We start from the raw sequence: 23,477 nt of genomic DNA, 5'->3' as shown, positions 1-23,477 counted from the left end.
GCCTTGTCCCAGCCCCACAGCAGGTCCTTCCTGCCCCATACTGGCACACCCCGCTCCCAGCACTTCCCCTGCACTGTGCTGGGGGGTGGGTACCCTGTGACTGGGTGGGTGCCCATGGTTGGGTGGGTACCTTGTTGACAAATGGACACCCCATAGCGGGTGCATGGCCCAGAACAAGGTGGGTGCCCCGTGGCTGGGTAGGTGCCCTCAGCCTTGAGGAGGTGCCACCCATCTGCCACCCGCAGCTTAGTTGCAAACAGGATATCAACTCCTACTGACTCATCCTGAAACCATCAACTAACAGCCTCAAAGTGCCACCGAGCTCTGGGCACTGTCCTGTCCGGGATGTTTCCTGCCAAAAGGGGAAGCAGGCACATGTAAGCCTCAGCATTGTGTACACAGAGATCTGCCTTCTCTGCCCTTGCCCCAGTTCTGCCCTGGTCCCTGTCTGGCTCAGTTTTGTCCTTTGCTAGCATTGCTGTTCAGGACCCAAGTCTCCATGAAAGCCCTGGTAGGCAAAATGAGATGGGGAAACTGAGGCAGAGGCAAGGAGAGGAGTGTGCAGCACTGTCCCTGAAGAAGGTAAGGGTATGCCCTACACCTTGGCACACACAGAACTGGGAACAGGGCTCCAAACTGCTCCCTGGTGGTTCTCAGGCTGCTCCAGTACCCCTGGGATCTGCACCCTCATTCCTGCTGGCTGCCAGCCTCTTGGGATCCCTGTTGGGCACAATGCCATGCCACCATGCCACAGTATAGCAGGGCTCTGTGGTTTCAGTGACACCCCAGGAGCCCTCAAAGGCCAACTCCAGCCCCAAGGGAGGGTGTTTCTTCTTCCGCAGCCATGTCCATTTCCTGTCATCTTTTCTCACTCCTTTTCTGCATTTCTTCCCCTGCATGACTGAGAGCCCAGATACTATAGTCCATTCCCAGGCCACCATTCTGAGCCTTGCCTGCCCAAGCCTTGCTGTCTGTGGGTAGTAGTCCCTGCCTGGCTGGAGCATTCAGCATCATCCTGCTGTTGCCCCATGTGGGCCATGTGGGCTGGGGCCATTCCCCTCCATGGAGGACAGCACTGGAGACAGCATTTCCATAGGGTATTGAGAATGGCTGGTAGAGGAGCAGGGAGCTTTTCCTTGGTACCTAATAGCTGTCATGTGCAGGTGCTGCCCCAGGACACCCTGTGTGCAGGGACAATGCCCTGGGAGGACTTGTAGCCAGTGGATCCAAACACCCTGCCCTGTGGCCCAAGGGACATGGCTCTGAGCCAGGCAGAGAGCCAGGGCCAGGGCTGCCTGGGTGGGTTAGGCAGAGATCAAGGCCAGAGGCCAGGCCATAAGACCATCAGGAATGCTGGACAGCACCAGCACAGGGCAGAGAGATGTATGTGTGTGGGTACTGCCATCTGCAGATGACTTTATATGGAGACAGGAGCTTGGCCAACCCACAAGGAAATCCCCTGAGAGGTGCTCAGGGCTCCATGTTCCCAAGTCTTCAGGACCTTTTGTCCATGGAGGAGATGGGCCAAAGGTCTTTGGAACTTCTAGACCAGGGAGGGGTTGGGCCTTGGGCATCAGGCCCTGGGTCCTTGGAGGATTTTTGCCACAGTATCTCCAGGACTGTGCTGCCTGTGGTACACTGCTGGGTCTGTCTCTTGCTGGCTTCTTGGGGTTTCCATGGCCATGCCAAACAGAAGAGCAGCTGTGAAGTTCCCCAAGACCCACCCAGGGGTGGTCTTGGGGGAAGCAGGAGGGAAGGTGCAGGAGACCCAGGACAGGCTTTGACAGGGAGGGACAGGACAGGGGGGGACAGGACAGGGGCTTGGACAGGGGCTTGGAGATGCTCCTTATGTGGGCTGTGGGCAAACCATGCACAATTCTTTGTAAGGAGTCTAGGGTGACTGCATCCCTCCTCCTCCAGGGACCTAGTAAAAGCCCAGCTCCCCTCAATTCTGGGCATCTCAGCTGCCTGTAGCCCTGCCCACGCACCCAGCAACCCTCACAAACCAATCACCCTCACCAGAGCACGAAGCTGGGCACACAGAGCCTCTCCACCACCACATCACCAGGCATCCTTTGTCCTCCTGGACCTCAGCAGTGTTTTACCCAGAAGTTTGGGGAATAATGCTGCTTTGTGTTGGACAAGGGGAGCTTTTGTTAGCCCCAGGCAGCTGTCGAAGGGCCTGCCCTGAGCACAGGCACCCTTGGCAGCACCACTGGGGCTGGGACAGCAAGAGAGGGAGTCACTGCTCCTGTCTACACTTGGCCCATGAAGAGCATGGAGAATGAGATGGTTACAGAGAGCTGAAGGAAAGGAGAGGGAAGGGGGAGAGAAGGCTGAGGGAGAGCAGGAAGAGGGAGGGACAGGTGGGAAATGGAGGGAACCAGAGGAACAGGAAAAGGGAGGGAGGGAAAGAAGGATGGGGGAACGGATGAAAGCAAGGCCAGATGGAAAGAGGAAAAGATGGCAGGAAGGAGGAAAAGAAAGAAGGAAGGATGGAAGGAAGGATGGAAGGAAGGAAGGACAGATGGGAGGATAGATGTTCAGATGTAAGGAAATATGGATAAGAGGAAGGATGGATGAATGGCAGGAAAAAGGATGGATGGAAGAAGAGTGGATGGGATTAAGGAGGAGAGCTGGCCTGGTTCAGTCACTGCTGAGGGCATCCAGCCCTGGGTTCAGAGCTGACAGGACACAGATGTGGCAGCAGGCTGGTCCTTCCAAAAACACCCGTGGATGCCTGTGGGACAGGTCAGGCAGGAGCAGGGTGGGCAGCGTGCAAGAGGAGGGACAGCCGTGGCACCGTGGTACACAGTCCCGCAGTCACGGGCCAGTCCTTCCTGTCCCGGGGGAGCACCAGGCGCAGAAGCGTGGAGGTGATCTGTATATGGCCGAGGGGCGGGAGGGCGGCGGCTCGAGGGGAGCGAGGATTCCCCGGCCCCTGGGGCAGCAGCCCCGCTCTGCACGGTCAGCACCGGGGCCACTGTTGCCGGGATGATCTGGGCCCGGGCCGCGGTGTGCCGGGGCCGCCGTGCGAGCGGAGCGGGCGGGTCCGGCGGTGCCTTTAAGGGGCGGCCGCCGCGGGCCGGGGGTGGTGCTGGTGCTGCGCAGGGTCGGGTGCGGCGGAGCTAGGCCTGGGCCGAGGCCGCTCCGCTTCCTCGCAACCCACGGCGAGCAGTAGACGCCGGCTAGGAGGGGATGGCGGTGGGCGGCGGGTGACCGTGGAGCTGAGCGCGGCGCGGCCCTTTGGTGTGGCCGGCCCGACCCGACCATGGGGTTCCTGCATCAGCTCCATCTTCTGCTCTGGAAGAACGTGACACTGAAGCGGCGCAGCCCGGTGAGCGGGGGCGGGGGGGGGGGGGGGTGTCTCTGCAGCCCTGAGGGGCGAGGCCGGGTCCCGCGCGAAAATGGTGCCCGAGGGTCCCCCCAGTCCTTCGGCCCGGCGGTGGCCGCCTGCCTCGGGCCGGCCGTGCACGAAGCCTCCGGCCCGGCGCGCTCCCGGGCCCCTGTGTGGCAGCAACAGTTGGGGCTCTCCCGCTTCGCTGTCGTGTCCGTGAGGCCGCCCGGTCCCGGGGGCCGCAGGAGGAGGGGGGCTGGATGTCGCCCCCCACCGGGGTGGGATCGCTCCCCGGCCCGATACCTGCCGGCTATAAATAGGTTCTCAGTCCATATGTGGGTCGGAGCCGCCTGTCTTCCGTGGGCTGGAGAAAAGGCAGCTTCGTGGGGTTGGGGGCCGGGGGGCTGGTGTGTGTCCCTCCCGGGCTGGCAGAAGGGGCAAGATGGCATCGACCGTGCTGGGGCCTCGGGGCCGTTGCCACCCTGTCGCAGGCTCCCTGTGTGGGGTCATCCATCAGCCCCCCGTAGGATCCTGCACTGTGGGCAGGGGGTGGGTGCGCGGCCCGAGGGAGCCGGTTATTTTTAGCGGGTGGGGGAGGGGAACGAGCTGCTGCTCCCAAGCTGGCATCGCTTTTCTTTTCCCTACCCAAATATCCCGCAGGCCCGATCCTGCTGTTCCTCACCGGCAGCCACCAGCCCCAGACCCCGTGTCCGGGTAACCAGAGCAGCAGAGGCTCCTGTGACAGGAGCAGGGATGAGCCTGGCGCTGCAGGCAGGTTTCCCTGCACTGACAGCCCCGGTGCCCCCAAAATGGATGGAGGGGGATGATGCTGTTTGGCTGAGTCATCGCCCCTCTTTACCCTGAGCAGAGTTGCCTGGCCCCAGCAGGGGCTGTGCCGGACCCTTGCCTGCAAGGATGAGCAGCCTGGCACAGCTTGGCCCCGGCACACACCAGCTGACCTGGCCTAGGCTTCCATGGCCATTGGGTTACGCAGCAGGGGTGCACACAGCTTTTGGGGACCCATTTCTCCGTGACACTTTCTTACCAGCCCCTTGGGCAGCGTGGGGGTGCAGCACAGGAAGCTGTGGCCAGAGGGGGAGGATGAGGAGCCCAGTCCACATCACCTCCATGTGTATGGACTGTTGCTGGAGTGCCACTGCTTCAGGCAGGTAGGGAGCAGCCTCTCCTTGCCCACCCAGTGATGCCGTGAATGCAGGGGACCAGCTGTGAGCCAGGATGAGAGCTGGTCCTAGTGCTGCGGGTGCTCATGGATGGATTTGATGCAGTCCCTAGGACAGCTGTGCCCTGAGGATGCACGTGTGTATGTCACCTCCTTCCTTGTGCTACTGCTGTGTGTGAATCCCAGAGTCTGCGCAGGGACCGTCATCCTGCCCACTCCATGGGGAGCTCTCCCCTCTCTGAGTAGTTCTGGGCTGAGCTGCCAGTCGTGGCTGGCCAGGGCAGAGCCAGGCCCTGTGTGGTGGCTGTGCCTGGCACTCAGCAGTGGGTTCCCCAGTGCGAGTCTGTCCTGGCAATAGCTGCAGATGAACGTTTCACTATGAGAAACCAGCTCCCACTGGGGTGATCTTACTGCAGCAGCCAGAGGCTGGGGGACTGGAGCAGCTGCTGCCCCTGGTGTTTACCCAGGGGCAGGCAGAGTTGGGGGTTGCTGGGCTTCTGCCAGCCTCAGAGAGAGAGTGTGGGCACAGCAGCTGCCTTTTGGTCCATCCTAGTGCTGCAGGTGCTCCCCTGGGGTTAGTCCTTGCCACCATGCGCTCCCCTCCCGGCAATAGGTGGAGTAGCAAACCCAGTGCTGCAGGGTAGGGTGGTAAGCAAAGACCTCAGGTTTGAGGGCTCTGGGCTGACTCTTGACAACTGGAGCAGTTCTGTGTTCTGCCTATGAATGTTGGTGGCCTGGGGGTGTCCCTATTGTCCCTGGCAGCGGGGGCTGTTCAGGAGCAGGATTGCAGTAGCGTACTGCCATGGTTTTGGGAGAGACTTTATTCATAGTTTAGACAGACTTTCTTATTCACAGGCAGACTTTATTCATTTGTTCATAATTAATATTCATTATTTAGGTGAGGACTTGGCCATGCCACTTATGGGTGGATGGTGGGTGCAGGGAGACCTGCAGCATGGCCAGGCAGTGTCCCTGGTCAGTGGCACCTCTGTAAGGCCTTGTTCCCAGCCTGTTGTGGCTTTGGACCTTGCCTTGTGTGGCTGAGCTGTTCCAAGGACAGCTCTGGGGTTTGACCGTGACTTTATTCTTCCCAGAGCTTAACCCTGGGACGATGGAGGTCTGAGCAGAACAGCATCGGTGGCTCTTGGTAGAGTGAGGTCCAGGCTGTGGGGTCCCTTGTCAGTGCCCATGGCAGCCCTGGGGATTGCTGACTGTGCCTTGAATCTACTGGGACAGAATTGTTAAAGGATGGGCTCTCCCATGACTTTGGTATCTGGTTTAAACCTATGTTAGATGTAAGATTTAGCAGGTGCTCTCTCAAAAGTCGCCAGAGGCACAGTTCAAGGTGTTCACCCTCCTGCCTTGGGGCTCTTTGTACCCATTAATTTGGGATGGGCAGGCAGCCACAGCTGGAGCTCTCAGTGATGGAAGTGTGCTGCCAGTTTGCTTGGTCCTGGGGAAGGGTTGGTCGGTAGGTCAAGGCTCTTTTGGGGGAATGGTGGGAGCAGTTCTATGCTGTTTTGGTGCTGCAGCTGGGGCTCCCTGTGGCACTGGCCCTGGAATGAGGGAAGGGGTATAAGGAGAGCTGATAGCAGTGTGGCTGTTCTGCTCCATGCAGGATCTGTGCCTTCTGCACTTTGTCCTGAAGATGGAAAACTCTCCACACAGGAGGTGGCAGATCTGTCCTTTCCCCCTGGCTGGTGGCTGAGAGCTGGGGGGAAACTGATGGTGCTAGAAAATGAAAGGCTGAAATTTGGGGTGCTGGGGGGCTGTAACGCTGGCTCTGCTGGGGTGCAGTGTCTCTAGGACCCTGTGCCTGTGGCCCTGCCAGCTCCTGCTGCCAGGCCTGGGAGGATGCTGGTACTGAATCCTGTAGCAGGAATCAGTTGGGTACTGCCCTGGCTGTGGGCACTCTTTGCCCTCTCCTTGTTTGCAGCAGGTGGTGAGGGGGAGCACGGGTTTGGTAGGGGTGTGGTGGCCCAGCAGTGTCTCTGTGAGTCCCTGTTGGCATGGCTGCCGGGGTGCACCTGTCGTGGAACACCTTTGTCTGCACTGGCTGCTGGCATGACCATGTGCTCAGGTCAGGCATCTTGTGCCAGTGGGAGGGTGGCCATGTCCCAGTGCTGCGTGGCCTTTGCACAGGGCACTGACAATGATATGCCCTCTTGACCCATCACACAGGTGCCTGGCTGACACTGCAGGAATGGGGAGAACCGTGGTGGGTGTTCCTGGGTCCTCAGCTCAGGAGAGTTGTTGACAAACCCCAGGAGGAATTTCTTGCTCCTCCAGCCTCCCCAAGGCAGGACCCCAGGCTGCTGTGCCAGGGCTGTCAGGGGTGGGGATGCGTCCATGCTGGAGGCAGGGGATAGTGGGACAGATGGGCATAAGTGGAAGTGACCAGAGGCAGAGGTGAGGGCGGCCAGGCCTTGGCAGGATGGGGGTTGGTAGCCCCTGGACCTGGCCTTGTCTGAGCCTGTGGGGCAGGTGACCTTGAGGGAAGCCTCTCAGGCCCCACCTGAGTGGTCAGATTTCCACTGGAGCTGGGCAGCTTGGCATAGCCTCATGCATTTTGGGGCCTATTTTGCCCCAGAGCTCTCGAGCTCATCTTTCCCAGTGACCACAGCTTTACCTGCCTTTACGTTCTGGCTGTGGGCAAAAGTGGGCATCTAACAGTGATTAAAGTGTGGGGCCATGAAAATTTAAAGGTATTTCTGCAGCCTTAAAGTGCTATTGGAAAAGTTGGATCCTGCAGGACTTGAGAGCCCAATCCCTCAGTGTTCCTGCAGGCCAGCATCTATTGCCAGTTCCTGCTGGCACTGTGGGCAGCACTGGCATGAGCAGAGAGGTTGGCATAGAGTAGGCAGCAGCTCCTTCCTCCCATGAGGAGGACAGGCAGACCCTGCCGTGTCCTCTGGGGGGGTACATGCAGGGATTTTGGATGCTGTGTGTGATGTTGCTTCACCTGTGTTGGAGCCAATAAACCCCCTTGCAGGTGCCAGGCTCTGGGCAGGGGGACTGACATGGCAGGTTTGGGGAGCAGGGATGTCACTGGAGTTGCCAGCTTGAGAGTTTTAGTATGGGGGTGCCCAGTCCCTGGCTGCCCCTCTCCCACACCATGCTGGGTGGAGGCTGTGGCATCAGGCATTGCTGGGGGCACACAGGAGAGAACTGAGTGGACTTTTGGGTGACAGCCTTGGACAGGAAGAGCTGCCTCTGCCTGGCCTGGCTGTCCCCATGAGGACTGCTCCCTGGGCCACTGGGACATGAGTGCTGCCACATGCCGGGGACACCAGGGGAGTTGTGCAGTTGTTCATGACCTGACACCCATGTCTATGCTGACCCTGGCTCCAGCACATCTCCCAGCTGTCCCAGTGGTGGCTGTAGGGTGAGCATGGTGGCACCATTGTGCTGGGCCAGGTTGTTTACTCTGCTCTATTTGCATCGCTGTCCTGTGGTGCTTGTCTGGCCTTTTGACCTGGCTGTGTGGGAGCTGTGTGTCGCAGCAGGCACTGCTGCCTCCTGCTCAGCCTCCTAACAGCCTCTCGCTCCCATCTGACAGTGTGGCAGAGGATGGGCACGGGCGTTGAATCACTGTCCCAATGCTCCCAGAAAGACATGTGCCTCTGCCAGGGCCAGCACCCTGCTGTAGCACCCAACCAGCTCTGCCTCCCTGCTGGGGGAATTGGGCAGGACCTCACCACCCCTGCCTCCAGCCAAGGGCAGGGCCAAACTCCAGCCAAGGGCAAGTTACCCCACTGTCTGTAGGGTGGCAGGTGGACACCCAGCACTTGTGCAAATCTGGGCAGCGCCTGTGACCTCATCTGCTCACTTACAACCAGGCTGAAATGAGCATGTGGCAGGAGATGTGGAAGAAGAGAATGCCACCACCCAGGAGCTGTCCCTGGCCCCACAGCCATTGTCACCTGGTACAAGGGCTCTGGGACCAGTGGCTCACCTTCAGTCCTGCACCTGTGCCCTTGTCAAGAGAGGAGGGGGGCAGGGGATGGATGACAGAGCAGGGCAGACTAGCTGGTGCACTCATGGCCAGCTGCTGGCAGGTACCGGCCCCTCTCTTCTCCTCTCCTTGGCCCTTCTCTACCTACTGGGGAGCATTTCCTTCTCATCTGCTTGCATCCTGGCCTTTCGTCCTTGCTTCCTCACAGAATCCCCAAATGTCCCCCAGTGTCTTGCACCTGCAGGTGGGGACCCCACCATCCCCAGGCTGGGCAGGTGTCCTGGCCTGGTGCCTCTCTGGAAGTCTGAGGCTCCGTTGGGCCCTGCTGCATGCCAGTGCCCCTGGGGACCAGGGGGTGGGGTCAGTCCTAGAGGTGCAGCCTGGTAGATAGCCATCAGCTACCATGTCTGCCCATCACCATGCCACTGTGGGTGCCAAAGGTGTGGGACAGCCTGCTGTGACACTGGGATATGTGGGACAAGGGGTAGGGACAAGGGACATCTCTGGGGATGGAGATGAGCAAAAGTCAATGACCCCTGTCAAAAAAATAAATAACAACAATTAGATTCCAACAAGCTATTGCCACCAAGGACAGTCCCCACACGAGCCTGGTACAGGCCAGCATGGGTGTGTGGGGATGGTTCCCCCGGTGCCTGGGCACAGAGGCCCCGTTGTGTGCCTGGTAAACAGGCAGGGGGTGGGGCAGGGACCACGGGACAGCAGTGTGTGTCAGGGTGTCCCCTGCTATCCTGCTTTGTGCAGGAACAGTGACACCAGGGACTGTCCCTGCGACTGGTGTTATCAGAAAGAGGATGGTTCTCAGGCACTGCTCCTGGGGGCATTTTCCATCTTCTCCAGCTCTTCTTCCTCTCCAAAACCAGGAACTCTGGCGTGGCAAGTGCGGCATGGGCAGCATCCATGGGTGCAGTTGTGCTCATTCCACAGAAGTAGCACTGTGCCCAGTTGCTGGCAGGGACCTGGGTGCAGGGCTCCCTCCGCTCGCTGCCATTTGGGGCTGCTCTGACTTTTTTGACAGAGTGTTGGCAGCCCCTGAGTGAGGCAGCATGGAGGTAATGTTGGAGACACAGGGCCTGACCCTGTCACCTGTTGGCAGCTGCATCCTTCAAATTAAAGTCTGTTCTTGCCTCTCCATGGGCTTGCCCGCTGGCACTGGTCACTGGGAGGAGGCCAGTGTGGGTGGTGTAGAAAGCACCTTCCCAGCAGTGGAGCTGGGCCCTGCCATGCCCATGGGTGGCAGCAGTTTCAGGGTCTCAGCAGCTGCCTTGGGTCTGATCTGGCCCTGGAGTGAGCCGAAGTTGGCTCACCTCACCCTGTGCCTCAGTTTCTGAGCCTGCAGTGGTTTCCTGCTGCTGGGCAGCGGGGCTGTACCATTTCTGGGCACTCCAGCGCAAAGTGGCAGCAGCTGTGCTGGCAGTGTGCCGGCTGCTTGCTCCTGCCCATAGCTGGAGATGCTGATGCCTATCCCCAAGGCCTCTGGGCACAGAGCCTAGCCGGGACTTCTGAGCCACTGTGGCCAGGAATTCCTGGGGATTTGCTGTTATTTACCACATGCTGCCAGTGGAAATTCCTTGCAGCCAGAGCCTTTTGGGAGGGCATGGAACGGGTACCAGGATGGCCCAGTTGCACCTGGAGCTGGTGCCAGGGCCTGGCTGAACTGAACTCTGCTATTGGACTCAGCTGTTGATCCTTCTGAGATCCAACAGTGGCACAGGTGCCAAGGGGACATCATGCTGCTCCAGGCTGTGAGGGCACTAGCCGTCAGAACTTGAGGTCTTCTCCCTGGGCAGCTCCAGCTATGATGGATCTTTGAGGCTGAGCTCAAGCCCCAGCAGCCTGTTTGCACTGCTGGAGGAGGGATCCATCCCCTCTGTGTACCCTACCCTGTCCTGCAGTGCTCTGGACAGGGTGGTGCAGGCAGGAGGTTGTGGCATGCCCAGGAACCTGTTTGCCGCTGGCTGAGCTGTGACAGAGCCACCAGCCATTTGCAGTATGTGGGCACAGTGCTGCACTGCACCAATGCCTGGGGGCCCCTGTACTGCCTGTGCTTCTCCCAGGTGGCTGTGTTCTGTCCCTAAGCATCCTGTTCCCTCTGCTCTGTGTCATCCCCAGTGGGTACTGGCCTTCGAGATCTTCATCCCCCTGGTGCTCTTCTTCATCCTCCTGGGGCTGCGGCAGAAGAAGCCCACCATCCCTGTGAAGGAAGGTAAGTCCCAGCAAGTGGTGCTTGGGGCACTCCCACACTTGGGGGCACCCTGAGGCCCTGGGGAGGTGCTCCAGCCTGGGGGCAGAGGGGACCTAGAGAGGCCTTTTGGGGGACATTGCACTGGGCGGGGGCTACAGCCAAGGACTGGTGGAAGTAGCAGAGTCTTTCCCAGCCTGGGGAGGCTCCCCTGGGGGTTGCAGCACCAACCAGCCTGTGGCTGTCATCAGCATGGACATTTTGCATGGGGAAGGGCAAACCGATGGTGCTGGAACGGCCACAATCCCCCTAAGTAGTCGAGGATCAGCTGGAGTGGCTCTGGGAAAGGCTCCCCAGTGGGGGGGAAAGTGACCTACAGAAAGCCCTATGCCTGGCCCTGGTGTGCTCAGAGGCCTGGCAGAATGATAAACTGATGGGACTGGAGCTGAGGGCTCTGGGAGAATTCCAGCTGGAGCTCTGGCCTGGACCATGGTGGCTGTGGGCTGTGCAGCTGGGAGGAGGCAGTGGAGTGAAGCTGTCAGGTCGTAAGGGCCCATTGATGCCCACCTTGGTGGGTGCCCTGGTACAGATGGCACAGCAGGGCCAGGGGAGATGCTGGGCACTGGTGGTTACCCCATGTGATGATGGTTTGAGCCTGTGTTTCAGTGTGTCCCGGCGAGGGAGAGCCCAGCTGCCAGCGCTGTCCAGCTGCGGCAGGTGCTGCCGGTCTCCTGCCTTGGCGCTGACATACAATCTGTGTTGTGTGGTTTTTCATTTGGTTTTTCATTCTTTTTTGCTCATGTTTTCTTTTTCTTTCCTACCATTTCCCCTGCCCGCCTGCCCTTCATGCCTCAACTGCATGCACCAGTCTGTAAGTTGATGGGACGGGTGGGTGCCTCCTCCCATTCCCTTACCAGTGCTGGCCTCATAGTCTGGGGAGGAAGAGCTTGGTTTAGATCAACTCACTCTGGCCTAATCTATGCCTCTGTAAACCCCTTGCCTTCCTCCACAGCTGGTGAAGATGAGCTTGGCCAGCATAGTATGGCCCCTGCCTGCTCCTCCCCAGGGACTGACCAGTCATGATGGTGTACCCCCTTGGTTGATGGTCCTGGGTTCCCAGGTGTGCTGGGGTCACTGGTGGCCATGTCCCCGGCCTCCTGGGCTGCATAGGGCTCTCCAGCCAGATGGAGGCTTGTCTTACTCCTTCTTCTTGCCTGCCTTCTGGAGCAAAGTCTGCTTGGTCCTGTCACCCATGTGGTCGCTTGTGGTCACCCAGTCTTGCCCAGTCACCAAGGGGTTGGGGCTGGCTCCCACCATGGCATCACCACCAGGTCTCTGTCTTGGCCTCTCATGGCTGGGACAAGCTGGAATGTGGCACTAGAGCCTCAAGGCCAGCAAGATGCCATGCACTGACTTTGTCACCAAACCGTGGCATGGCCACCAGTGGTGGGTTCCACCACCAGAAGAGGCTGCTGGCCTACCCCATGCTGCAGCTGTTCCTTGTTCCTGCCAGAAGCCCATCTTCACCAGTGCCTACCAGTTGTGGCCTTGTTAACAGCACTGACCTATCTCTAACCACAGGGTCATCAGCAGAGTGGCAAAAGCAGGGTCCCTGCCTGGCACTGCCCGATGACATCCTGTGGTCGCCACTGGGCAGTGGCATTCTGGGCTTGCCCTGCCCTGGGGAAGGACACGGGAGTGTCCCAGCAGGGATGATGGCTCAGTGACATTGGAGGGGGGAAGGTTTGCCAGCCCTTTGGTGCTTCTTGTTTCTCCCATCTCCGCGTCTCCATTTCCACCTACCTCCAGCTGCCACACGTTGGGGCAGCTGGGTTGGGGGGGAAAGCTGGGGGCTCTGGGAGCTGCAGATGACAAATCTATTTTCCCTGTTGCATTTGTCCTTCTTTTCCTCTGGAGATCCACCACTGCCTCTGAGGCTACTAACAGGGGAGACCGGGAGCCTGGAGGAGGTTGGTGGCCATCTTGGGGGCAAGTGGCAGAAATTGGCATTGTTGTGGGGCACAAGGGAGCCATCATCCAGGGAAGAGTGGGTGGGGGCAAGAGGGCTGGAGCCAGGGGTGCTGGAGCTGCCTGCAGCCCCACAGAGTCACCAGCCAGGACAGCCCTGGTGGGAAAGTTGCTGACTTCTGACTGTGGCCACCAGCCTCCCGTGGGCTCACAGACCCCAGCGCGTGCTTTTCTGAACTGAGTGTCTGTTTCTCTGGCGGCCCCTTCCCCCTCCCTGTCTCTTTGCCTCTCCTCCCTGCTGCCTGCACTTTCCTTGGCCTCTTCTGGCCTCTTACTGGCTCCAGCTTTCTACACGGCGGCCCCGCTCACGTCAGCCGGGATCCTGCCAGTCATGCAGTCCCTGTGCCCCGACGGCCAGCGTGATGAGTTTGGCTTCCTGCAGTACTCCAACTCCACGTGAGTCTTGCCCTCACCATGCACTTCCTCTCCCACCCGTCATGCTCCCACACAGAGCCCGCCCCTTTCCACGCTGACATTGCTACCCTGGGGCTGAGGCAGAAGCTAGCATCCCCCAAAACTACTTGTGTGCAGATCATCATGTCCTTGGTGCAGGGGACACCTCAGTCTGTTCTGCTGGGGGCTCCCAGGTATTTAGTGCTGGGAGGAGGACAGAGGTGGTCTTGGAGACACCATGAAGTGCTGGGTCTCTCCTCTGAACCCTGGCACACTGGATTCAGTGCAAAGGCAAGGGCAGTGGTGTCCCATTTCAGACAGGACTGCTGTCCCCTGCACCTGAGGGGCTCTTTCCCCCAGAGCTCTGGGGAAGGTGTCCGCATCCCTCTGTCCCTGAAGCCAGGCCGGTGCTGGGCTCTTGCAGGGTGACACAGATTCTGGAACACCTCAGCGAGGCAGTAGAGCAAAGCAGCCTCTTCGACCCGCAGCATCCAGGACTGGAGGAGGAGCTGGAGTCACTACGCCGGCACCTGGAGGCCCTCAGCAGCCCTGGGCCCAGCTCCATGGAGACCCACTTCAGCAGCCAAGCAGGTGGCTTGTGCTCTGCCTGCCCCCTCTACCTGTTCGGCAGGGACAGGTAGCACCAGCTGGCCCAGCACCCAGCGAAGTGATGGTGTGTGGCAGTGCCCTGCCACTGTCCCATGTCACTGCATTGGGCAGAGCCAGCTCTGGTGCCATGCCGTGTCCCTCATGCTGGTGGGCTGCTCTGACCTCCCACCTTGTTCCTTGGCAGGGTCCAGCTTCACACTGGCATGGGCAGCCAAAGACCAGGGAGAGCTGCGGCGCTTCCTGATACAGAACCTGTCCCTCCCCAACAGCACAGCTGAGCTGCTCCTGGGCTCCAGCATTGACCTGCGAGAGGTGGGTGGCCTCTGGGCTTTGCAGGGTTCTGTGCTACCCTGTGAATGGCACCCAGCTTGGATTTGTCCTACCCTGCCGCCCCATGCCAGGGCCTTGCTGGGCAAGCAGGTGCAGCACTGGTGCTCCACTTTTGGCACACCTGGCAGTCATGCTCTCATCTCGGTGCAGGTATACCGGCAGTTTTTTGATTCCTTTCCTTTGGTACCCGATGAGACCCATGAGCGAGACCTATGGGATGGGTTTGGCCCCAGAAAGAAGATGACACAGCTGGAGGTGAGGAATGGTGCTGCATGCAGGGGACATGGTAGAGTAGAGCCCGTCCTCTTGTCCCCTCCATATCCCACCCCAGGTGATCTGGGGGTGTCTGTTCCAGTAGATGGGCCATGACAGAATATTGTCGGGGGCAGAGCAGCAGCAGGGATGGCCAGGGTCCATCCTGGTGCTGCCACCAGTTTCCCCAGTTTTATGAGACACACCAGTACCTATGCCTGGGTTTACCATTGCCGTGGGGGTTGGTGCTGCCTGGGTGGTGGCTGTGGAGGGAGCAGGGGAAATTGTTCCCCCCTTGTGTCTGGCATGCAGGGAACCTCTGCTCCCTGCATCTGCCCATCCTTTTTCTTCCCCGCCCTGTGGAGACCATGGATGCTGTGGTGCTGTTCATGTATGCTTGGGGACACACAAGGAGGGGGACCTGGGGGGAGCCCCCATTCCACCAGCCATCCCCATTCTTCATCTTGCAGAAGAGTCTCCCCAGTGGCTGGAGGAGCCTGCAGGAAGGGCTGGTTCACAGGGTGCTGCAGGACCCAGTGGCAGCCCCACACCGTCCAGCACTGCTCCGCATGCTCTCCCAGGCTCTGGGCCTCACCAGCACTGCTGTGGCACCTGCTGTCTCTGATAGCCCCCAGGCCTTTGTCACCGAGATGGAGGTGAGCACCTCATGGGGCAACCTGGGCTGCTCTGCCAGAGCAGGCACTGCAGTGCTGTCCCTACAACTTCCTGCCCTGTAGAATGTCCTCTTCACCGGGCCAGTGCTGGAACAGCTGACATGTGAGCAGTACCCAGGGGGACTGCACCGCCTTCTGCGTGTATCTCCCAGGCAGCAGCCACTGCTGGCAGCATACCGGGCACTGGCCTGCAATGGCAGCCGAACCATCCGCCAGGAGCGCTTTGCCCAGCTGGCCTCCGAGCTCCAGAAGCAGCTGGACACCCCCAAGATAGTCAGCAGGGTGAGAGCTGGGCAGGTGGGGTAGGCTGGTGGCAGGGATGAAATTTGGGAAGGATTTTCAAACTCATCTGGTGTTGTGTTGAGATGGGGAACAGTTCAATGGCCTGGCTTCTCTTGGTTACCCCCTTCTCTGACATGAGTAACCCCCTCCCACCTAGCTCCATGGTAAGATTCCCCTCTAGCGCTTGCTTGCACATTGCCTATTGGATGGGAATGGGTGTCCCCAGCATCTTCCTAAGTGTCCCTAGGAAGCCAGCTTCTCTCCCCAGGACCAGCAAAGCCCTTGGTGGCACAGCTCAAGCGTGACTCTGAGGTCTCACTCCTTGTCCCACCCAAGCTCGATGTGTCCTTTGTAGGAACAGAGGACCACCCTTCTGTCTTGAGTGCTATCTCTTACCTTCACACAAGTCCCTGCCAGCATTTGCCACCATTTTCACTGCCTCATAGGCGCAGATGCACAGCAATGAGTCCAGGGCCCTAACCTTGGCACAGCTCCAACCCTTTAACCAAGAAAGTGGAGTTGCTACTGCTTGGAGTCCTCGTTGGTCCCTTCCTAAAGGCAAGCAGACCCTGTTGTACCAGCAGTGAGTAACTCCTTGTCCACGCATACTCACAGCTGAAGCTGGAGGAAGTGAACAGCACAGCCACCCAGCACCGCCTCCGTACCCTCCTCGAGGACTTGGTGGAGATGGAGAAGGTTCTCCAGGACATGGACATCCTCTCAGCACTGGCTAAGCTGCTGCCCAGGGGAGCCTGTGCCAGCAAGGCCGCACCACCCACGGCCAACAGCACCAGCTGGTCCAGTGCCAATGCCACGGCTGGCAATGCCACGGCAGAGGAGGAAGAGGGTGCCGGGGAGAGCCCGTCTGGCATCGACAACCCCCAGGGGCAGTTCTCAGCATTTGTGCAGCTCTGGGCAGGGCTGCAGCCCATCCTTTGCGGCAACAACCGGTAGGAGCACTGGGGGATGGCTCCAGGTTCTCCCTGCACAGGCCATTGGTGTCACCCCTTGCTGAGCAGGCAGGATGGGTGCTGTACTGCAGCCTTGTCCTGCAGCCAAGGATGCTCTCTGTGTTGGGCAGCACCACGCAGGCACTGGAGTCAGTTTGAAGGCCTGTCATGGGCAGGGGTGGGGGCTGCCTGCAGCAAGGGGTGCTGGGCCTGAAGCAGAGTAGAAAGCCTGAGCTCCCTTTCCAGGACCATCGAGCCTGAGGCACTGAAGCAGGGCAACATGAGCTCGCTGGGCTTCACCAGCAAGGAGCAGCGAAACTTGGGCCTCCTTGTGCATCTGATGACCAGCAACCCCAAAATCCTGTACGCACCTGTGGGCACTGAAGTTGACAAGGTCATCCTGAAGGTAAGGATGCATAGGTTGGGACCCCTGTCCTTCTTCTTCCACCATCCTGCTCTGCAGATGGGCTGTGCGGCAGGGAAGAGGTTGACTGCCAGACTCAGGGAGGTCCCACAGGCAGTGGGAGGTGGGCAGGTAACTCCATGACTGCTAGTCACCCCAGAGAGCAGGAAGCCCCTGCCTCTGCCCACCGTACAACTTTCTGCCTGGCCCCCAGGCCAACGAGACCTTCGCCTTTGTGGGCAATGTCACCCACTACGCCAAGGCATGGCTGAACATCTCCCCAGAGATCCGGGCCTACCTGGAGGAGGGCAGGCTGCAGAGGCGCATCCACTGGCTCCAGCAGGTAGGACAGTGTAGTGAGGATGAGGCTGCCTGGGATTTACTGCTCCGGCAGTGGAGAAGGGGTTGTCCTCCCCCCAGATACCCTGTAGCTTCTTCATGGGGTACTCCCTAGTATCCACCTTCTCTTGTGGATACTAGTCTGGATCCCTGCACAATGTGCACACTGTTCCTCGTCCTCAGGAGGAGCTTTGGGTCCTGCCTGTGTCTGTGGGGCTGGACAGTGACCTGAGAGGCAAGGCATACCCCAACTTCTCCCTCTCATGTGTTCCTCTCTGTCTCAGTTGACCGCTGACCTCCACAAGCACCCAGAGATTCTGAATGTCTCTGACAGTGATGTTCTTCACAACTTTCTCAATGGCAACTTCTCCCTGCCCAATGCCAGCATCCTGCTCCAGCAGCTGGATACCATTGACAATGCTGCCTGTGGCTGGGTCCGCTTCATGGCCAAGGTGAGGTGGAGCACACCTGTGGGAAGGTTGAACTGCCAACAGCCAGGCTCTGTTGGGCTGAAGAGGGTCAGATCCACGGAGACCTTCCTAAGAGCATGGGACAGGAGGTCTGGGGAAGGTGGTGGCTCCTGCAGTGTCCACAGCTTTGGGGTAGATGTCTAGGGTGGAGATGCTCACACACTGTTGACTTCAGGGACTGGGGTTGGCTTTGGGTGGTGCATGCTGTACCATTTGCAGGCTCTGTGTGCCAGACCCATCCAGGGCCTTGGGATCTCACTAGCCTGCTGGAGCATATCCAGAGAAGGACAGTGGAGCTAGGGAAGGTTTTGGAGCACAAGTCTGATGAGGCAGGACTGAGAGCTCAGGGAGCTCAGCCTGGAGAAAGGGAAGCTCAGGAGGGATCTTCTAAGTCTTTGCAATTACCTAGAAGGATGTTGCAGCCAAGTAAAGGTTAGTCTTTTCTCCCAAGTGACAGGACAACAGGAAACAACCTAAAGTTGTAGCAGGGCAGGTTTAGGTTGGATTTTATGGAAAATTTCTTCACTGAAAGAGTGGTCAGCAGTGGAACAGTCTGCCGGGAGCAGTGGTACTGCCCCCGTGTTCAAAAAATGTATGAATTTGACACCTGGGGGCATGGTTTAGTGCTGGGCTTGATAGTGTTTGGGTTAATGGACTCAATGATCTTGGAGGGCTTTTCCAGTCTTAGTGATTCTATGATTCTCCTCCCACTAGGTCAGCGTGGACATCTTCAAAGGCTTCCCAGATGAGGAGAGCATTGTCAACTACACACTGAACCAGGCCTATCAGGACAATGTCACGGTCTTTGCCAGTATGTCCCTGGGAACGAGCTGTTCTCAGGCGTCCCTGAAGCTTTGCCTTTCTCCAGCTGTGCCCTGGAGCCGCTGGCTTCAGGATGTGGGTCCCTTAGTGCACATGTTGGGTGGATGAGGGGGCTGAATATGGTGCCCATCCTCTGCCCCATGCTGCTGTCCTGGCTCTCCCACTGACATGGCCTGCTGTCTGTGTGCCTTTGCATCCCCTGGGTGTCTCACATCCCCAGCCATGCCACCCATCTCACCCATGGCAATGCTTGTGGGGCCCTCCCCATCCCTGCCTGTTGCTGTGGGCCAGCTGATGTGGCTGGCCCTTGTGGACTCCCTGCTTCTTCTGCTGCCCACAGGCGTCATCTTCCAGACCAACAGGGATGGCTCATTGCCTCCCCATGTCATGTACAAGATCCGGCAGAATTCCAGCTTCACAGAGAAGACCAACGAGATCCGGCGGGCATACTGGCGGCCTGGCCCCAACACTGGCGGCCGCTTCTACTTCCTCTACGGCTTTGTCTGGATCCAGGGTAAGTGTCAGTGCCCTGCCACAGCTGCCCATGGCCCTGGCCCTTCTGTGCTCAGCCTGGCCTCTCCTTCTCTTCCACAGATATGATGGAGCGTGCCCTCATCAACACATTTGTTGGCCACGATGTGGTGGAGCCTGGCAACTATGTACAGATGTTCCCGTACCCATGTTATACCCGAGATGAGTGAGTGACATTCCCCTGCAGGACCTTCCTCCTTCCACTTTGCAGGCCAAGATACTTTAGCTGGGAAAAGAGAACAAGTTTGGGGGCCAGAATGAAATTAGTGACTCTGGGAGTGATGAGCAACCAGTTAAGTCCAATTCCTTGGAGTACCAGGCTCAGGAAGGCAGGGGAAAGTAAAGAAATGGCACATGGATCTGTTGGTGGTTATGGATTACAGTGGTCTGGAGGCAGCATCTGTAGAAGTCCCAGAGCCAGGGAGGTTGGAGGCTGCACAGGCTGCACCCAGGGCAGGAGGTTGGAGAGGGCCCCATCCACACCAGGGTAGGCAGGGCCCTGGGTGCAGCCTGTGGCTACTACTTGCCTGCAGAAGCCTGCCAGCCGTGACACTGGATTGTCCTGTGGACTCACTGGAGAAGTTCTTTCTTAGGGCACTAAGGAGGAGCTGGGTTAGAGAGTAGGAGAGCAGTCCTACTCTCTAAGCTGAGCAGTCCCTGAGCAGTAGGAGAGCCCCTCCAAGGCCCCTTGCCCCAGGGTCTCTGCAGGTCTCTGTGGCAGTGCCACCATCCAGTTCTCCCCTCTCTTCCTCTGCCCCACCAGCTTTCTCTTTGTCATCGAGCACATGATGCCCCTCTGCATGGTGATCTCATGGGTCTACTCAGTGGCCATGATGATCCAGCACATCGTGACAGAAAAGGAGCATCGCCTGAAAGAGGTAGGGATGTGGAAGAGATTCTTGGGGAGGAGTGGCATATCTGCACCCTACATTCTGTGCTGTCCCTGGTCACCTTCCTTGTATTTCTGGGTTACATGAACCAGGGCAGATGCAGATCCAAAATCCCTGGGGGGGAGCTGGTCCTTCTGAGTGTCCCCAGCATGAGATGATCCCTGGCCAGCCCTGGAGGGGGTGCACGGGGTTGGGGACAGTCCCACTGAGTAGTTTTGGCCTCACAGGTGATGAAGATGATGGGCCTGAACAATGCGGTGCACTGGGTGGCTTGGTTCATCACTGGCTTTGTCCAGCTCTCCATCTCGGTCACAGCACTCACTGCCATTCTCAAGTACGGCAAGGTCCTGATGCATAGCGACGTCCTCATCATATGGCTCTTCCTTGCCATCTATGCCGTGGCCACCATCATGTTCTGGTGAGCTGCGTGGTCTGTGCTGGGGCAGTAAAGGGGCATGGGCAGTGCCATCCATGTTCTTGTGCCATGGAGCGAGGGTACTGGGAGCTATGTGGGCAAGGGCCAGTGGAGGGGCACAAGTCCCTCCAAGCAGCTGATCTGGGAGCCAATTTATTGCCTCAACACCACCAAAACTAGATAGTGTGGGGAAAGTCCTGGTGGAGTGGGATCCAAGGAGATGCTGTCCTCCCTGCAGCTTTCTGGTATCGGTGCTCTACTCCAAGGCCAAGCTGGCCTCTGCCTGTGGTGGCATCATCTACTTCCTCAGCTACGTGCCCTACATGTATGTGGCCATCCGGGAGGAGGTGGCGCATGACAAGATCACGGCCTTTGAGAAGTGCATTGCGGTGAGTTGACTGCAGCAGCTGGGGACACACTTAGTCCCAGGTTTGCCTCAGGTACCTCATGTCCAGTACGAAGCCACCAAGCTGTCACTAAGCCCTGGGCAAGCCATTGCCTGTATGAACCAATGTCCTATGAGGCTTTGGAGGTATCTTCGGAAGGTTTGTGCCTCTCAGGTCCAGGAGCATTTCCATGGGGCTGGGTGGGGCAGCACTAGGTAGGAATTCACCCAAACCTGTTCTTCTGGAGTTGGCCTGTGGTTCCTGCTGACCTCCCATTCCCTTCCCTCCACCTCTTCACAGTCCCTCATGTCCACCACCGCCTTTGGGTTGGGCTCCAAGTACTTTGCGCTGTATGAGGTGGCTGGCGTGGGTATTCAGTGGCACACCTTCAGCCAGTCACCCGTGGAAGGAGATGACTTCAACCTCCTGCTGTCCATGATGATGCTGGTCGTGGATGCCATGGTGTATGGGGTGCTCACGTGGTACATCGAGGCCGTGCACCCGGGTACGTGTGGGCAGAGGGGCATGAGGGCACCCCAGACCTTACTTTGCTGGGGGCCACCTCCCATGTGTTCTTATCTGCTTGTGTCAGCCAGATGTCTCAGTTCAGGGGCCGGCTGTAGCAAAGCCATATGTCCACAGCTGAGATACCAATCTCCCTTATCCTGCCCTCGTGGAAGCATCTCAGTTGCTCCCTGGTTTTTCATTGTAAAGCTAAAGCATGAGCTAACCCAACCTGAATCCCAAAGGAATTTGTTTCCTGGCACAGCCCACAGAGCTGCCCTGAGCCCAGCTGGCTGGAGTGTTCACAGCCCCCACCCTGCAGTGGTGACCTGACCTGGGAAAACTCCCAAGCCCATGCCCATGCCAAGCTCTGACCCAGTCCTCAGCAGCTTCTGCATGGCCCTGGGTGTAGGGTTGGCCCTGACTCCCTGGGGCTGTGGTTGCAGGCATGTTCGGCCTGCCACGGCCCTGGTACTTCCCTTTCCAGAAGTCTTACTGGCTGGGCAATGGGCGTGTGGAGACCTGGGAGTGGACCTGGCCATGGTCACGCAACACCCGCCTCAGCATCATGGAGGAGGATCAGGCCTGTGCCATGGAGAGCCGGAGGCTGGGTGAGGGCAGCTGGGGGTGGCGGTGGGTGGCACAAGGGTGGCCCTGACTCTGCCGCAGGGTCTTGCCTTGGCCATGGACCCCTGTGCTCTTGTCAAGGCAGGATACTGGGCCAAACACTGTGGCCTCTCTGGGAGCTGCCACTGTGGTGTGGGAAGGGGAAAATTGGCAAGAAGCAGAGGGGAAGGGACCACAAGCCAGCATAGCCACTATGGGATGGAGGCGGGTTGATTCATTCCCAGGGAACCCCACTCAAAGCCTGGCTTCCCTGCCCTCCCCTGGCTCCTCACCGTCCTACTGTCACAGCAGAGGAGACAAGGGGCATCGAGGAGGAGCCGACCCACCTCCCCTTGGTCGTCTGCATTGACAAGCTCACCAAAGTCTACAAGACAGACAAGAAGCTGGCGCTAAACAAGCTGAGCCTCAACCTCTACGAGAACCAGGTTGTGTCCTTCCTGGGGCACAATGGTGCAGGCAAGACCACCACCATGTGAGTGCCTGTCCTGGCAGATAGAGGCCATGTTCCTCTGGTCAGCTGCAGGGTGTGAGGCAGGGGCTTTGGGATGTCTCTGCAGGGCCCTGTGGCAGCTGCTACCATGCCCAGAGGGCAGCAGTGTGGGTGTAGGGCTGGCACAAATATGGGACAGGAGTAGGCTCGTGGCCCTGTGTTGATACTGCTCTGCCTGGGGCCCAGCAGATGCTCCCAGAGGTGTTGGGGCTGGGGCCAGACTGAGGCCAGTATGAGCTCCCTCACACTGTTGCCTTTCTTCATCCATCCAGGTCCATCCTCACTGGCTTGTTCCCTCCAACATCGGGCTCTGCTACCATCTATGGCCATGATATCCGTACGGAGATGGACAAGATCCGGAAGAACCTGGGCATGTGTCCCCAGCATAACGTGCTCTTTGACAGGCTGACGGTGGAGGAGCATCTCTGGTTCTACTCGCAGCTCAAGAGCATGGCAGAGGAGGAGATCCGCAAGGAGATGGACAAGTAGGCACCCTCCAGCTCCTTTGTCTTCATCCATGCCTTTGGCATGAATGAGTCTCCTTCCTACTGGCTGTGCTATGGGGGGCGATCTGGTGGCAGTGGTTTCCCATGGAGCAGCTCCACCAAGTGTTTTCCCACCCTTGGGGTGTCAGGGTGTGGAAGTGAGCAGAAGATTCTCATAGCCTAACTGCAGCTGGGCAGTCCCAGCAGCCAAAGGCTGCAGATACCACGTGGGGAAGAGCCGTTACACACTCCCCACAGGCACTGGGCACCAGTACAGCCCCCACAGCATTCCTGGTGCTTCTACCCTGTCCCCAGGATGATTGAGGACCTGGAACTCTCCAATAAACGGCACTGCCAGGTGCAGACTCTCTCAGGTGGCATGAAGAGGAAGCTGTCAGTGGCCATTGCCTTTGTGGGTGGGTCGCGAGCTGTTATCTTGGATGAGCCCACAGCTGGTGTGGACCCATATGCCCGAAGGGCCATCTGGGACCTCATCCTCAAGTACAAGCCAGGTGAGCAGAGCTGGGCAGAGCCTAGCATGCTCCTCTGTGGCAGCCACGGCCCCTCTACTCAGGCTTTGTGCTGCCATCAGGGAGGACCATCTTGCTCTCCACACACCACATGGATGAGGCTGACCTGCTGGGAGACCGCATTGCCATCATCTCCCATGGCAAGCTCAAGTGCTGTGGTTCTCCATTGTTCCTCAAGAGCACCTATGGTGACGGCTACAAGCTGACAGTGGTGAAGAAGCAATCGGACACCAGGAATGGCACAGGTCTGGGGAGCAGTGGGACCCTTCGTTAAAGGAGCAGATGGCACCCGCCTTCTTCAGCCTAGCAAAGGAGAGGTCAACACCCAAGTACTCCCATCCTGAGTCTTCTTAGGCCACATGGAGGGCAGAAGGGATGGGGCAGGGGTGTAGGAG

At 58.7% G+C, this 23,477-nt stretch overlaps 1 protein-coding gene across 4 annotated transcripts in view; it reads left to right on the top strand.

Moving 5' to 3' along the window:
- Window positions 1-3,125: 3,125 nt before the first annotated feature.
- The window catches only part of ABCA2 (ATP binding cassette subfamily A member 2), a 34,317-nt gene continuing 13,965 nt past the window's right edge, over window positions 3,126-23,477 (top strand). For 2 of the 4 annotated variants that reach the window (XM_084219862.1, XM_084219860.1), the window contains exons 1-22: window positions 11,781-13,096; window positions 13,518-13,684; window positions 13,887-14,014; window positions 14,183-14,287; window positions 14,755-14,940; window positions 15,022-15,240; window positions 15,856-16,190; window positions 16,437-16,596; window positions 16,808-16,936; window positions 17,217-17,384; window positions 18,117-18,213; window positions 18,565-18,738; window positions 18,819-18,921; window positions 19,519-19,633; window positions 19,873-20,063; window positions 20,299-20,449; window positions 20,747-20,951; window positions 21,397-21,561; window positions 21,866-22,049; window positions 22,340-22,552; window positions 22,868-23,064; window positions 23,145-23,327. In XM_084219862.1, coding sequence (XP_084075988.1) covers window positions 13,032-13,096; window positions 13,518-13,684; window positions 13,887-14,014; window positions 14,183-14,287; window positions 14,755-14,940; window positions 15,022-15,240; window positions 15,856-16,190; window positions 16,437-16,596; window positions 16,808-16,936; window positions 17,217-17,384; window positions 18,117-18,213; window positions 18,565-18,738; window positions 18,819-18,921; window positions 19,519-19,633; window positions 19,873-20,063; window positions 20,299-20,449; window positions 20,747-20,951; window positions 21,397-21,561; window positions 21,866-22,049; window positions 22,340-22,552; window positions 22,868-23,064; window positions 23,145-23,327 — 3,640 coding nt within the window. In that variant the 5' untranslated portion in view covers window positions 11,781-13,031. Of the gene's footprint in view, window positions 3,338-10,602; window positions 10,697-11,780; window positions 13,097-13,517; window positions 13,685-13,886; window positions 14,015-14,182; window positions 14,288-14,754; window positions 14,941-15,021; window positions 15,241-15,855; window positions 16,191-16,436; window positions 16,597-16,807; window positions 16,937-17,216; window positions 17,385-18,116; window positions 18,214-18,564; window positions 18,739-18,818; window positions 18,922-19,518; window positions 19,634-19,872; window positions 20,064-20,298; window positions 20,450-20,746; window positions 20,952-21,396; window positions 21,562-21,865; window positions 22,050-22,339; window positions 22,553-22,867; window positions 23,065-23,144; window positions 23,328-23,477 lie in introns of those variants that run through there. The other 2 variants (XM_084219863.1, XM_084219861.1) reach the window with 2 other exon arrangements.

The sequence above is a fragment of the Fringilla coelebs genome (genome assembly GCF_963513975.1).
Source record: "Fringilla coelebs genome assembly, chromosome: 21".
Lineage (NCBI taxonomy): Eukaryota > Metazoa > Chordata > Aves > Passeriformes > Fringillidae > Fringilla > Fringilla coelebs.
This window is presented reverse-complemented; position numbering and strand designations above follow the sequence as displayed.